We start from the raw sequence: 15554 nt of genomic DNA, 5'->3' as shown, positions 1-15554 counted from the left end.
TCTCTCACCAGCATGGTGGCGTTGTAGCTTCTCCCGCTGTAGGACATCAGCTCCGCCATCTGGGTCAGATACGCCAGCCGGGCCTGAGACGCAGAGATCACCTGAGCGAGCGAGAGAGAGGCTCTGACAACTGTGTACAGTGAGTACAGTATGATGTGCATGGTATGCAAATATACATTCAACATGGAAAACCCAGTATGTTTGATAAAAATGTGCAGGATGTAACCTATAGGAACCTACAGGATCATCTTCTTAAACACTACGAAATACACACACTGCTATTCAAAAGTTTGGGATCGGTAAGATTTTTAACGATTTTAAAAGTCTCTTCAGCTCACCAAAGCTGCATTTATTTGATTAAAAAAAACAGTAATATTATTAAATATTATTATAATTTCTATTTTAATATGTTTTAAAATGTCATTTATTCCTGTGATCAAAGCTGAATGTTCAGCATCATTACTCCAGTCTTCAGTGTCACATGATCCTTCAGAAATCACTCTAATATGAGGATTTGATGTTTAAGAAACATTTATGATTATTATCAGTGTTGAAAACAGTTATTTAATTTTTATTTCATGATGCTATGATGAATAGAAAAGTGTAAAGGAACAGCATTTATCTGAAATAGAATCTTTTGCAACTTTAAACACTTCCGTTCAAAAGTTTTTCTGAGGAGAAGAAATTAAAGAAATCAATACTTTTATTCAGCAATGATGCATTCAATTGATCAAAAGTTACAGTAAAGACATTTAAAATGTTACAAAAGATTTTAAATAAATGAAATAGAACTTTCTATTCATCAACGAATCCTGAAAAAAATTGTCCACAACTGTTTTCAACATTAATAATAATCATAAATGTTTCTTGAGCATCAAATCCTCATATTAGAGTGATTTCTGAAGGATCATGTGACTCTGAAGACTGGAGTAATGATGCTGAACATTCAGCTTTGATCACAGGAATAAATTACAGTTTGAAATATATTCATACATTTTAAATTGTCATAATATTTAACAATATTACTGTTTTTTTTATCAAATAAATGCAGCCTTGGTGAGCAGAAGAGACTTCTTTTAAAAATTGTACCGATCCCAAACCTTTGAATGGCAGTATGTATATATATCAATCTTATATCCACACACACACACACACACACACACACACACACACACCTTCTGCCGTGGTTCTAGCAGTGACTGGATCTTCTTCATGTGGTGATTGAGAGCTTTCCGTAGATCTTTCTCTCTCATGTTCCTCAGCAGCGTGGGAGAGATGAAGCTCTCTAAGCCAAACTCCTTACTGACACACACACACACACACACACACACACACACACACACGTTTAATGACCGTTTCATTATGTAGCAGGAGTATTTCAGAGTGTATCCGTGCGCTCTTACACAATACTCTTGACAGAGGCTCTCGTCGTCTGTCCGCAGCTCGCCAGTTTCTCGTGCATGTGAAGAGCGGCCAGTCTCAGCGCTGTGTTGCATTTCATCTCTACAGCGTAGCGTTCCTGTAACACATCTCCCACACTCTACACACACACACACACACACACAACAGGGTTACTATAGTTCAAGATGACCTATGAAGCCTTGATGTTGTTTTTGAGCTCTACTAGAACAGGTTTTCAAGCTTGAGGGCCATATCATACACGCCAGGCGCGACACAAGTGTGTTTTGCTAGTTTCAGCCTGACGCAGTTTTCATTTTCACTTCCTGCGTCACGTTGTTTAAATAGCAAATGCATTTGTGCCCATCTGTGCCCATGAGCTGCTGGTCTGAAAACCAGGTGTGTGTTCAGGTGCATTGTTATTTTGAGGAACTGAAATAGATTGAGCCTTTGACCGACTGAACCCTGGTCTAAATAATGGCGCAGTATTTTTTTGTTATTCAAAGAACACGTTAGAAATGTGAGCCTATAGGCGGGTGCAGAACGCGCACACTTTGTCCCGTAGATGGTCTTGCTTGAGCTTTTACCACACACACACACACACACACACACACTTTAACCTCACGCACGAGCAGATCCGTTTGCGCTCTGGAGAATCATTCAGTTTTTCCGCTTGCAAATTCCTCCATGTAAATAGTGAATCCGCCATGACAAGGGCGCAACTGGCTTTTAAAGGGAATGGGAGACGCGACTCTGATTGGTTTATTGCACGTTATGCCCAAAACACACCCATTACTCATAAAGAGAAAAAGAACGACCCTTTTAGACCATTTTTCCCCGTTGTTAAACTAGCAAAAATGGATTTGGACGCCCTAGTGCACTTGTGCCGTGAGCTTTAAACAGTGTCCTAACCAGACGTGATGCAATAAGATTCAAGCGACAAATAATTTGTCTGTCCACCCGTGTGGGCGGAGTCAGCCAATCAGAACAGTGTATGGGCGGAGTCAGCCAATCAGAACAGTGTGTGGGCGGAGTCAGCCAATCTGAACAGCGTATGGGCGGAGTCAGCCAATCAGAACAGCGTATGGGCGGAGTCTCGCGACGCCAGAGAGTAATCTTGACGGCACTCGCAAAAAAATGGATAAGTACATAATCAAATTCACAAATATTACACCATTTAAACATTATTTAAATACATAGGCTGAGGTACTAAACCAATCTTTGTCAAAGAATACACTTGTTTGTTCACAGTTTGAACGTTCTTGTTTCCATTTGTTTAATTTGAAGATCTGAGGTGAATTATCCATTGTTGCTTTTACAGCTTCAAAGCTGGAGCACTAAATGATATTCAATGTCACATGACACGCTTTTAACATTAAATAAAGCACATAAACAGCACCTGAGATTATCACCGCCACACTTTGTGTTTGATGTTCCAGCGCGACGTCGCAGAAAAATAGAAACCGTTTCTAAAATAGAATCGTCGCCGTCGCGGCTGGATAGGACAAACACTGATTAACATGGAAAAGATACATTTTCATGTCGCGGCGCGTGTAGTTAGGACATGAATGTTTATTATTTTCCCCATATTTGAGATAGTTGCTGTAAGTAATGGCAGTGTGTGACCTGGTGGAAGAGGTACTCGAAGGCCACCGGATCGTCCTGCAGGAGCTCCATCGGGTCTCGGGGAATGAAACAGACCCTGAACAGACACCTGTAGTCGTGCGAATCCTTCTTCTGCACCACCTGACATGCAGAAACACGACGAGTGCTTTAGCACAAACTCCACAGGTGCTTCGAGTGTGGTTAAGTAGGTATGTTCAAGACTTACAGTTCAAAATTACACATATCTGTAAACCTTGCATCAAAATTGTGTCTTCATGCATGCATTAGCACTTGTCTTAGGAAGCTGCAAGCTACTCAAAATTTTAGTGATTTAACTACAGTATTTTCTGGAAAATCCTTCCCAAAAAAAAAATCTAAATTGCATTGAGAAAAAAAAAAAAAAAAAAAATCACATCAGCACATTTTATTATTACATTCAGAACAATGTAAAATACTGGTGAATTAAACGTTTTTTACCCTTTACATTTAACATTAATTTAACATTAAAAATATAAGTAGGCTATAATACGAACATAAATTATAGTTGCACTCATTATTAACTTGTGCTCAAGTACCGTATGTTTTGTATGCTTGATGTTAAGTGCATTATATAAACTGCTTTGGATTATAACAAAGCCTTTATACACAGAAAGACGATGCACTCGTATTACTATGAATGGGAGAAAGTGCAACAGCAATATGGCGGATTAAGTCCCGCCTACTAAAGAAAAGAGCCAATCGCTAATTGTTAAATCGCAGATTTGCCATTAGAAGCTTCAGTTCCTAGTTTCTGAGACTCATTAGCCTGGAAAATACCGCTTTTTTTTAATGAATCGAGCATTTAGAAACAAAATCTATGAGACGGTTGTTGTCAGATTTCATTGATGAATTGAAATATGAAATTTTAATCGTAATCTTGGCGAACCGTTTTGGAGAATTGAACGTTCCCCCAATCAAAGAGAGAAATTACTTGTCTTAAAAAGGACTTTGATTATAAGTTGCAACATGTTTTAGATGGATTTTCTTTCCGGTAGTTGAAACACTTTAAGTTGTTGACAAAACCTGAAATGAACTGGACCATTTCACTAATATGAATCAGAGAGAGAGAGACACACACAATATGTGATCCTGGACCACAAAACCAGTCACATGGGGCAATTCTTTGGAAATTGAGATGTATACATCATCTGAAAGCTGAATAAATAATATTTCCATTGATGTATGGTTTGTTAGGATATGTCAATATTTGGTCGAGATACGACTATTGTAAATCTGGAATCTGAGGCAAAAAAATGGAAACATTGAGAAAATCTCCTTTAAAGTTGTTCATTTATGTTGGCGATTGTGCTGCATTCACTCACAGAAATACATGTTTTATATATTTACTGTAGGAAATTTACAAAATATCTTCATGGAACATGATCTTTACTGAATATCCTAATGATTTTTGGCATAAAAGAAAAATTGATAATTTTGACCCATACAATGTATTGTTGGCTATTGCCACAGATAAACCCGTGCGACTCGAGACTGGTGACGTGATCCAGGGTCACACACAGTGTCTCTATAGAGTGCAGATAATGCGTGTGTTGCTTGCCTTCTGGATGAGCTCCTCCTCGTGCAGCAGGAGTAGTTTAGTGATGCTGTACTGCTGTTCCAGAACCAGAGAGAAATGCTCAATAGAGCGAATGGACAGCCTTTCTTTCAGAGTCAACACGATGTCCTGCACACAGACACAGCTTCATTACCACATCCACACACTCATTATGCATTCTGGAAGTTAATGAGAAGTCGAGTCAGCTTTATTTATACAGCGCTTCTTACAATACAGAGTGTTTCAATGCAGCTTTACAGAGATAACAGGAGAATAATGCAACAGAGTTTGTTTCCAGAAGAAAATAGCGTCACAGTCCAGCTTAAGTCAGTTCAGTGATGGTTAATTTTTGTCGTAAAAACGTTATTAATTAATTATTAATGTACTAATGCAGGCGGATCAATAATATTGTTGAATATTAAATTAAATGAAAATTAGAAGTAAAGAAGTAAATGGAAAATTCTTATCATATAAAGTAACAATGCTCACTGCGTGATGGAGCCTGTCGAATGCAGTAATACACCCCTAAAATTCAAGATATCAGGGTAAAAATGCCCCTTTTGTCTCATATTTATGTGATATGATTGGCCTATAGTCAGTAATATCACACCAGTGCTGTTTTTGTCCTGATTAGCAGGATTGCAAATGTGATATTGGTTTTATACAACAGTTCAATAAATAAGAAGTTTATATTGTATTATATTTTAGACACAATATTGTGTTTTTGCTCAGTTTTACCAACGATAATATTACCTATAAAGCCAGAGCAGAACTGTTGTGCGTCTTCGAGCCACACATCGGTGTTTCGCTTCTGAATGAATCTGTGGTTTGAGCGAATCAATCGGGTGAACCAATGATTCACAAAGAGAGTCATTTACTTCATTCCTGAATGAATCAGCCGTTTGAACAAATCAATCAGGTGAGCCAATTATTCACTGAACAAAGCAATCGGGTGAACCAATGATTCATAAAGAGTCATTTACTTCATTCCTGAATGAATCAGCCGTTTGAACAACTCAATCGGGTGAACCAATGATTCGCTGAACAAATCAATCGGGTGAACCAATGATTCACTGAACAAATCAATCGGGTGAACCAATGATTCATAAAGAGTCATTTACTTCATTCCTGAATGAATCAGCCGTTTGAACAACTCAATCGGGTGAACCAATGATTCGCTGAACAAATCAATCGGGTGAACCAATGATTCACTGAACAAATCAATCGGGTGAACCAATGATTCATAAAGAGTCATTTACTTCATTCCTGAATGAATCAGCCGTGTGAACAACTCAATCGGTTGAACCAATGATTCGCTGAACAAATCAATCGGGTGAACCAATGATTCACTGAACAAATCAATCGGGTGAACCAATGATTCATAAAGAGTCATTTACTTCATTCCTGAATGAATCAGCCGTTTGAACGAGTCGAATGAATGATTCAGTGACTTACTCATTTAGAAATTTACCGCCACCTACTGGCAGTTTCTTATTTAGAGTATCATTTCATGAAAAAACCTGTATGATTTTCTTTCTTTTGCGGAACATAAAAAGAAGATATTTTGAAGAATGTTGGTAATCAAACAGTTTTGGTCTGTAAATATATTTAAATAACAATTCAGATTCCGCTTCTGAAAAAAAAAAAAAAAAAAAAATCATGGTCATTGTAGCCTAAAAGTTTATATTTATTAAATTCTATGTTGAATCAAATAAAAAAGAAAACTTTTGTGATGTATTTTTGATGCTTTTATCATTTAACACAATGATGACTTTAAATAATTTTTTTGGGGTAATTTCTCAGTCAAATTTGATGCGCGATTAATTTGCGATTAATTAATCGGCACATCATGTAATTATTAATTAAGTTTTTAATAATAAAAACTAAAATAACACTGCATTCAATTGTTGTCATGCTAGCTTAGCCTAAAGTTAACATAAAATAGTATTTTTGCCAAATGCATATTTTCATCATTTCACAAAAATAAGGTTAAGAAGATGAAGTTGTTATAGAGTACAGAAACCTAAACGTCCATCTCAAACCTTGACAGTGGTGGTCTTGTGAAATTTGAAGGCTTTGGTCTGGCCGTTCTCCAGGTAAACCTTCAGAACGTTGGGAAGGAAGAGAAGAGAGTTTCCCTGGAAACAGTGAATAAAACGTGGCAGTATTAAAAGATGTTAGATACGCAAAGACGGTGCACTCATATTACTATGGCTAGGTAAGGCAAGTTTACTTATATATAACATTTCACACTATGGTAATTCAAAGTGCTTTACACAGAAAGGAATTAAAAGAGGTATAAAGATGATACATAGATTAACTTCTCATCTGGCAAAACACCTCTCCCAGTTTTTCCCAGATTTATCATCTGTATTATTTAACTTGTGTACTAGCATAGCATCCAGATACCCGATTAGCCGATTATACACACATTTGCACTTACCCTACATGTATTCACAATCATCTTTACTGTAATTACGTGTTAATTTAAGTGTTAAAGGTGCAGTAAGTGATTTCTGAGAAACAAACACACCCCTATCTTGATAGCTCCAGCCCCAAATTCACAAACACACTATGTAACACAGGCACCCCCCCCCCCACGCCCCTTATTGCTGATTGGCTACAAGTGTGTTTTGCTGCTCGGTTCGATCAACTTTCAACAGCGTTTCTCAGAAATCACTTACTGCGCCTTTAAATGTCCAAATACTTCAGTCATAAAAATAATGTAGTGTTCAACTACTCACTTATTAGGCAATTATTAATTTAAAGTCCCCCTGTAGTCAATAATTTTATCCATTAAAACTCATCTTTGATCACCAAAATGACACATTTAAACGTTTTTTCCTGGAAACAAAATCTTCATGCCTTAAAATATCTTGAATGTAACTCGACACCCTTGCCTCATTTAGTATATGTGTTCTATGAATATGCAAATGAGCCCCGCCTCCACTCACTCACTCACTCAGAGATCCACTGGTTGAGGATCACACGTTGATCTGATTGGTTACAAGGTAGTTTGTGACGTCAGAAACAGGGTTGGCTTTACCTGAGTGTGTCCGTTGACGACCACCTCTTCTGCAAAGCGCACTTTAACGGGGTTTCTTCTCAGGCGAGCTCTCTTCTCTGCGGTTATGAATGAAGACTTGGGATTCTGAAAGCAAAAAGAAGCTTTTCTTTTAGGGGTGTAACAATATATCGCATAAATGCATCAATATGTATTCTGTATAGTTCACACAAGATACACACAAGATTCAAGTCAGTACTACATTAAACTACTATATATAATGTTGAATATAATGAATAATAATGCAATGGGGGAATATTAGTGTGTCCTGATAATGCCAAATGTGTGATGTTACCAGTAAAAAATGGCCTACATTATTTTAAATCTAGTCAGTGACAGAGATCAAGCATATTCTTCTAAAATAATTCTGTATTTTCATCTTCAGAATCATGAATTTTGTTATTCTGGTGTCTCTATTGTCCTGTGTTTTGGGTTTCAGCATCAAGTCCAAGACTATTAATTTACACTCACAATGAAATACCAAAAATAGCATTTTAATCAACAGTAAATTTTTTGTTAAAGGGGTGGTATAATGCGCCTTTTCACAAGATGTAAAATAAGTCTCTGATGTCCCTAGAGTGTGTGTGTGAAGTTTTAGCTCAAAATACCCCACAGATATTTTTATATAGCATGTTATATAGCATGCTTTTCGAGGGTGAGCAAATGTTTTGTATCTGGCCCTTTAAATGCAAATAAGCTGCTGCTCCCGGCACAGGGGGCGGAGCTTCAAGAGCTTGTGTGTTAGCAGCTCCGATTACCTCACGCAGACACACACTAAAATGTCAGAAACTGTTCTGTCTTTTATGCTTAAATGGAGTCAGACCAGAATGGAGTCAGTAAATGTTTGTTTGAACCTCGAGAGGCATCAATTGCCGTCATTACATTGTGCGTATATTTAAATATATTTATATATTAATTTATTTCAGCTTTATTTCAATGAACAGAAATGTTTTAATAGTTTTCATTTTAATTTTGGTTAACGATAATAATCCAGCTCAATGTACAATGACCTTAATCTGGGAAAGGGGCTTTATAAATAAAACCTATAGTTAGTATTATCAAATAAATAAAAAAATTATTATTATCAATTAGCAAAAAAAAAAATCCTTCAGTTTCAGTACTAAAAACAAACAAACAAGACAACAGGAAGAAGAATCTTCAATACACACCGTCATATTTCTGAGGATCGTCATGGTTACAGAGTCCTGGCAATCCCTGAGGGCGGAGCATAAATCATAAATCATGACCTCATCACATTCACACACACACACACACACACACAAGTGAGTTATTCAGTGGTGTTCCTCTAATCGGATCAGTCACCTTATCATCTGCTCCGTGTTTTCCGGGGAAAGATCTTCTATGACTTTATTGTTTACTTTCAGGATCTGATCTCCAGGAAAAAGCTGTCCGTCTGCTGGGCCTCCTACACACACACACACACACACACATATAATAATAAATATTAAGATACGTTTCATGCATTTTAACACTCGGTGTAAAGGGTTAGTTTTGCACGCCTATTTTTTTAAAGAAAAATTTCACATTTTCAAATTAAGTAAACTCTACTTGACTAAGTTAAATAAAAATAAGCAAAGAAAATAAGTAATTTTAACTTGGCCAGAAAAAGGTTGAGAGTAATTTGAACTTTCCTTTGCAATACGTTTTACTCAAACAAAATAACACTAAATTTAACCACGTTTTCAAAGTGTATGCTTTACTTAGACACATCTGAGTAAACAATACAGATATTGTGTAGACACCATGTCTACATAACGCGACACTTGAACACAGACAATACACAATACACAATACACAATGACCGTAACATTCAATGGATCGTTTTTGATTATGAATGTGTCATTATGTGTAGAAAATGAACTCCAAATGTCACAAAATGGCAAATTACTAAACCTAACAACAAAGTGCATGATAAAACAGTGTAAATACAGCTGGAAAACAGCAGAAATCAACCTCATTAATTATTCATTATGCATGATGTGAACACCAGTATCAGAAAAGTTGAGTAGTTTTTAATTTTATAACTTAAAGCATAAATGAGTAGAACTTTTAAATTTTTTGCTTGAACCAACTTTTTCATGTAGAAATTACATTTGTTTTTTCTGTAGTATTTACTTAACCACAAAATCATTTTTTATCAGTGTATGAGTAAAAGTGTGATATTGTGCGATTGTGAAAGATGCTTCTGTCTTACTGTGTTTCTGTACTTTCACGTTTATTATGCAGAGTTTATGTTGAAATTAATGCGATGAGATTCTGTTCTTCATCCTCTGATTTCAATAGTTAGATTTCATGATCTTCAGTCTTTTATGTTTTTAAAAGAAGTATTTTATGCTCACCAAATCTGCATTTATTTGATCAAAAATACTGTAACATTTTTTTTTAAATATTATTATAATGTAAATAAGCAGTTTTCTATGTGAATATATAGTAAAGTGTAATTTATTCCTGTGATCAAAGCTGAATGTTCAGCATCATTACTCCAGTCTTCAGTGTCACATGATCCTTCACAAATCACTCTAATATGATGATTTGATGCTCAAGAAACATTTATGATTATTATCATTGAATATGTTAAATATGTCAGAGTTATAATGATGAAAGTTGCATTGTTAATTCATTATTCATGTCATGTCTGGTGTGCGTCTGACTGAGAGTCTCTGCATTGCTCTGTCCTGCCATTTACATTCATTTGTCTTCATGCCAAACACACACACACACACACACACACACAGACAGTGAGGTTGAGGGCAGTGAGCTTTTCCCTCTGGGCTTTTATCAGCTGTTTTGCTGCAAAAAAGAGAGAAGTCAGCACTGCAGAGTGTGTGTGTGTGTGTGTGTGTGTGTGTGTGTGTGTGTGTGTGTGTGTGTGTGTGTGTGTGTGTGTGTGTGTGTGTGTGTGAGAACACAAGAGCTTTGTTGCCAGATTTAACGACACGTTTACCGTCTACGAAAACGGAAGCTCATAAGAGGCTGATTTGAGTTTGAAATGCTTTAAAAAGGCGGGAAACATCTCGTGTTGACGTGCTGGAAATGTCAGCTGAGTCTCCATAACCAGAGCAATGATGTTGACGTGGAACAAAGACTTTATTTATATACAAAGAAGATCATATCATATCACTCATATCACTTATGAATGGGAGAAAGTGCAGCACGCAATAAGCCTTCTAAATAACAGTGACCGGTGAAGTCCTCAGATCAGCTGAAAGCTCTGGCTGTCACAGATTGGAGACGTTGCAGATACGGCCACCAAGAGAACAGACTTTCCATGAAAGAGACTTTGACATGCAATCATTCTCGAGCCTTTTCCTGTGAAATTGGTTTGATTCGCTATTGTGCCCCACTGGAGCATGCAGTGAACAATGTGAGAGAAAATATGGACCTCATAATGAGATTTTAGGCAATACTGCAATTAAACTTTATCTCATGTAAACAGTTCAATTAAATTGATGCAATTAAGCTCATAATCACAGTAAAATATGTGGCATATGTTGATTATAAACATAAATCGTGATCACGGATCATGAGCATTTACATTTATGCATTTGGTGGATGCTTTTATCCAAAGCGACTTACATTGCATTTCAAGCTACACATTTACATTCTCATCAGTTCTTGCTTTCCCTGGGAACCGAACCCGTGACCTTGGCGTCGCAAGCGTCGGGAAAGTTCGATTCGTAAACATGGCAGTGCATTGTTGAAGTGTTGATATATTCAATATAATGCAGTATGTTGAATACATGCAGACATTAGGTGTCAATTTTTGCATTGGATGTAAGCAGATTAAATCATGCATATGTGAATAATAGCAGTGAAAATAAACACAGTTCTTCGAGAATCATCAGAATGATGAAAATTGCATGTAAACGGGAACGTGAACATCTTACTGGGATTAAATCCTTACTCTGGTTACTGGGAATAATCACTTTACTGGCGCACATGCAAACATATGAGAGATGAAGCATCTCAAGGAGTTTGACAAACCTGGGATAACAAGTTGAAATCTTTAAAAATGTTCCGGAAGATTCCACTTTACAAAATATGTGGATGTTTTATTATGGCTAATATTATCTGTGCTTTATTTGTTCTTCAATATTTTGCACAAGAATATAGAGGTACGACAAAGACAAATGTTCACGAGTGTTCAAATGTTTGGGGTCAGTAAGATTTTTTTTTTTTTTGTTGAATACTTATATATCAATATTTGATATAAACTGATATATATATATTCAGCTAAGAGGCATTAAATTGATCAAAAGCGACAGTAAAGACATTTATAATGTTGCAAAAATATCTACATTTCAAATAAATGTTGTTCTTTTGAACTTTCTATTCATTAAATTTTTTTTGGAAGAAATGGATTTCACAGAAATATGAACTGTTTTCAACACTGTTAATAATCATAAATGTTTCTTGATCATCAAATCATCATATTAGAGTGATTTCTGAAGGATCATGTGACACTGAAGACTGGAGTAATGATGCTGAACATTCAGCTTTGATCACAGGAATACATTACACTTTACTGTATATTCACATAGAAAACAGATGATTTACATTATAATAATATTTCACTATTTTTACTCTATTTAAAAAAAAAATTAAATGTGAAAATACATAGCAGACACAAATATTTCTTTAAATAGGCCAAACTATTTTTAGTGATATTTAATGCATATTTAGTGATGCCTTCTTTTTCACAGCACTAATTGCAATGCATTCTGGGATTGACTTCTGTCATGCAATTCATACAAGCTGTCACAGATTTTAGCCCTTTGAACAGAAGACCTCTAAAACAGGAATCCAGTGTATTCTGTAATAGAGTTATTCGGTGTCGTCAGTGAGATTGGGTTCAGGATGAGAATAGATCCGGTTATCAGCTCGAGTCGGAGTGTGTGTGTGTGTGTGTGTGTGTGTGTGTGTGAGCACCTGCATATTAATGAATGAAATAAACGAGAGGAGCAGGTGTTGAGCTCAAGAGTCACGTCTGTTCTCACACTTTCACCATCAGAGACGCTCAACATTCAATCTGACACTAGGCGCGTTTCCATTAACTGATGTTATGCGACTAAAACTTCATTTTTCCTCTCGCGATAAGTAAAATCATCCCCAAAATCATGGCGATGGATGCTGGTAGGTTTATGTACTAATCCCAGCCACTGCACTGGCCATTATTATTAATGGAAGGAGATGTGTGTGTTTTCCAAGCATTAATGGTAAGGAACGACCCTTATTACTGTATACTTGTGAGCGGCTCATATGAGGAGTTTCTGTGTGCCCTATTTTAACGATCTGAAACGCAAGTATCAAACGCAAAACGCATGTAACTTTGTGGGCGGATCTCGGGCGCTGTTGCTATTATACCGGCGGGATAAATGACTCTCCGACGCAAATCTAAAATGTGTTGGTCTGAAGTCGCTTCATTAGTCATAGGTGTGGTTTGGGCGTAACGTGAAATAAACCAATCAGAGCGTCATCTCACATTCCCTTTAAGAGCAGGCGCGCTTGTTCCATGGCGGATCGCTATTATAACGGCGGATTTGCCAGGAGCGGTTCACAGCCGAGGAGACCGACGTTCTCGTCAGGGCCGTAAAACACAGAGAAGTGACATTGGGGATGGAGAAACACACACAGATTAGCTTCGGTTAAACAGGCGTATGATCATTTGGGTAAATGTGTAAGATAGATTTATGCCTATTTTTCACATCTTCATGGACACAACAATGATTTCCCTCGTGTGGTAATATTTTTCCTTGTAATAATGTATGGTTTTCTAAAAATGAGAACTGCGTCTATATGTAGATGAGAGAAGCAAAGTGTGTGTGTGTTGTGCTCACGCTACATTATGGCCAAATATGCGCCCTTAAAATAGCCTCTGAATAACATGCGCAACGCCGCTGACTTTAGACGAGGTTTCTCCTGGTCAGTGGAGGAATTGTTTTCTGGAACTGCAAAATAGCACCAGGGAACGTTTGCGCCGGAACACGCCTCCTCTCTTCGCTGAACCGCCCCCGGGAGCGCAAGTTCATTCCCTAGTTTAGCGACGTGCGTCTGTGGAGGGAAGAGTCCGCTGTGCGTCGGGTGCAAAATAGGAATGACACATGCGTCACTGTACAAAGTCAATTGCGCTGGGTGCGAGATAGAGCCCTGAGTGTTTCTCCCTCAGTTCTGCTTCGAGGTCTTGATTGTGGCATTTATTTGAGGTTTAGAATCCAGTATTCCTGTAATTCTTTTGTCTTTTATGAATTTAATAGAGCTCTGTCTCGAATTGCCTGAAAAACCACCTCATGCGAGCGTAAAAACTTTTTTGTGAGTTTTTGCGAAATTTCCATTGGGCGTATTTTCAATTCGCAATTTCAGTTTGCGCAATTTGAAGGGTAATGGAAACGCGGCTACTGATAGACACACACATCCAGAGGAAAAGGCCATAAAGGAGATTATTCTCAGGAGAAACATTTGAGAAAGCAGGAGAGAAACTAAATGAAACGAAAACTAAAACTAAATCCATTTCTGTTGCTTTAAATAAAATAAGCATATAACTGAAATAAAAATAATAACTTAATTTATTTTAGCTAGCTGCCATGTACTGAAATAACTAAAACTGAAACTACACGATAAAAAAAAAAGACAAAAAACCTACAACAAAATTACTAAAACTAAACAAAACGAAAATGGAAAATATAAACATAAAAACGAATTCAAAATATTATTAGAAACTATATGATAAAAAAAATTGACAAAATCACACAACAAAATACTCTAACTTTAAAATTAAAATGGAAAATATAAAAATAAAAACTAATTCAAAATATTAATAAAAACTAAAAAAAATTTTTTTTTACAAAAACACAACAAAAATGACAAACTTTAGCTAAAATTTGAATGCAAAATATCAAATAAAAAATAATTAAACATATTAATGACACCTATAACACTAAAACAGCACTGCTCTTAGAAGTCTCCATTTAATCTTATTGGTGTCTCTGACTCTTCGCTTAGATCATAATCTGTGTTCAAAAACAACCTGCTCCGTAAGCCGAACTCCACGAGTGTGTGTGTGTGTGTGTGTGTGTGTGTGTGTGTGTGTGTGTGTGTGTGTGTGTGTGCGCACCTGCAGTGACGTCCCTGACCAGCAGGGGGAGCTGTGCTGAGACACTGAAACCATGAGAGTCCAGGACAGAGTCTCGGATCACTTCCACCGTCACTTTCACTGGGAAGTTCTGCCGGCCCGAATCTCCGGAGCGAGACCTCCTGCCTCCTAAAATACGCTCCCTATGAGAGAGAGGGAGAGAGAGAGAGAGAGAGAGAGAGAGAGAGAGAGAGAGAGAGAGAGAGAGAGAGAGAGATCAAAAATGTCTTTACTGTCACTTTTGATTAATTCAACGCATTCTTGCTTAAAGGAGTAATTAAAATTTCCTGATAGTTTACTCTCCCCCACGTCATCCAAGATGTTCATGTCTTTCTTTCTTCAGTGAAAAAGGAATGAAGGTTTTTGTAGATGTAGATATTAAAGACGCCATATTATGCCCTTTTACTGAGTCTTGATGTTGTTTCCGGCTCTACTAGAACAGGTTTTCCTGCTTGAATGTTGATCATTTTCCTCATATTCTCCATTGTTGCGGCTCCTCTCTTCCCAGTCTGTCAGTAACGCTCTGTTTACTTCCTGTCTCTATGAAGCCCCTCCTTCTGAAAAGCACACTGTGCTCTGATTGGTCGGCTGGAGCAGTGTGTTGTGATTGGTCGAGCGCTTTGAGTGTGTTAGGGAAATGTCCCGCCCCTTTCCATAACCGACAGTTAACACACTACTAACTAACTCAACCAGGCCCCGCCCCTTTATTCTGCGCATGAATTATTATAATGAGGAATATTGTG

At 37.2% G+C, this 15554-nt stretch overlaps 1 protein-coding gene across 1 annotated transcript in view; it reads right to left on the bottom strand.

The window, feature by feature from the left end:
- The window catches only part of frmpd1b (FERM and PDZ domain containing 1b), a 33117-nt gene that overhangs the window by 10050 nt on the left and 7513 nt on the right, over window positions 1-15554 (bottom strand). The window contains exons 3-12 of the mRNA XM_081382975.1: window positions 14794-14954; window positions 8985-9087; window positions 8831-8876; window positions 7644-7748; window positions 6640-6735; window positions 4601-4726; window positions 3025-3144; window positions 1404-1540; window positions 1176-1302; window positions 9-101 (exon numbers count right to left, since the gene is read on the bottom strand). Coding sequence (XP_081239101.1) covers window positions 9-101; window positions 1176-1302; window positions 1404-1540; window positions 3025-3144; window positions 4601-4726; window positions 6640-6735; window positions 7644-7748; window positions 8831-8876; window positions 8985-9087; window positions 14794-14954 — 1114 coding nt within the window. The remainder of the gene's footprint in view (window positions 1-8; window positions 102-1175; window positions 1303-1403; window positions 1541-3024; window positions 3145-4600; window positions 4727-6639; window positions 6736-7643; window positions 7749-8830; window positions 8877-8984; window positions 9088-14793; window positions 14955-15554) is intronic.

Source organism: Scardinius erythrophthalmus (genome assembly GCF_964197995.2).
Source record: "Scardinius erythrophthalmus genome assembly, chromosome: 13".
Lineage (NCBI taxonomy): Eukaryota > Metazoa > Chordata > Actinopteri > Cypriniformes > Leuciscidae > Scardinius > Scardinius erythrophthalmus.
This window is presented reverse-complemented; position numbering and strand designations above follow the sequence as displayed.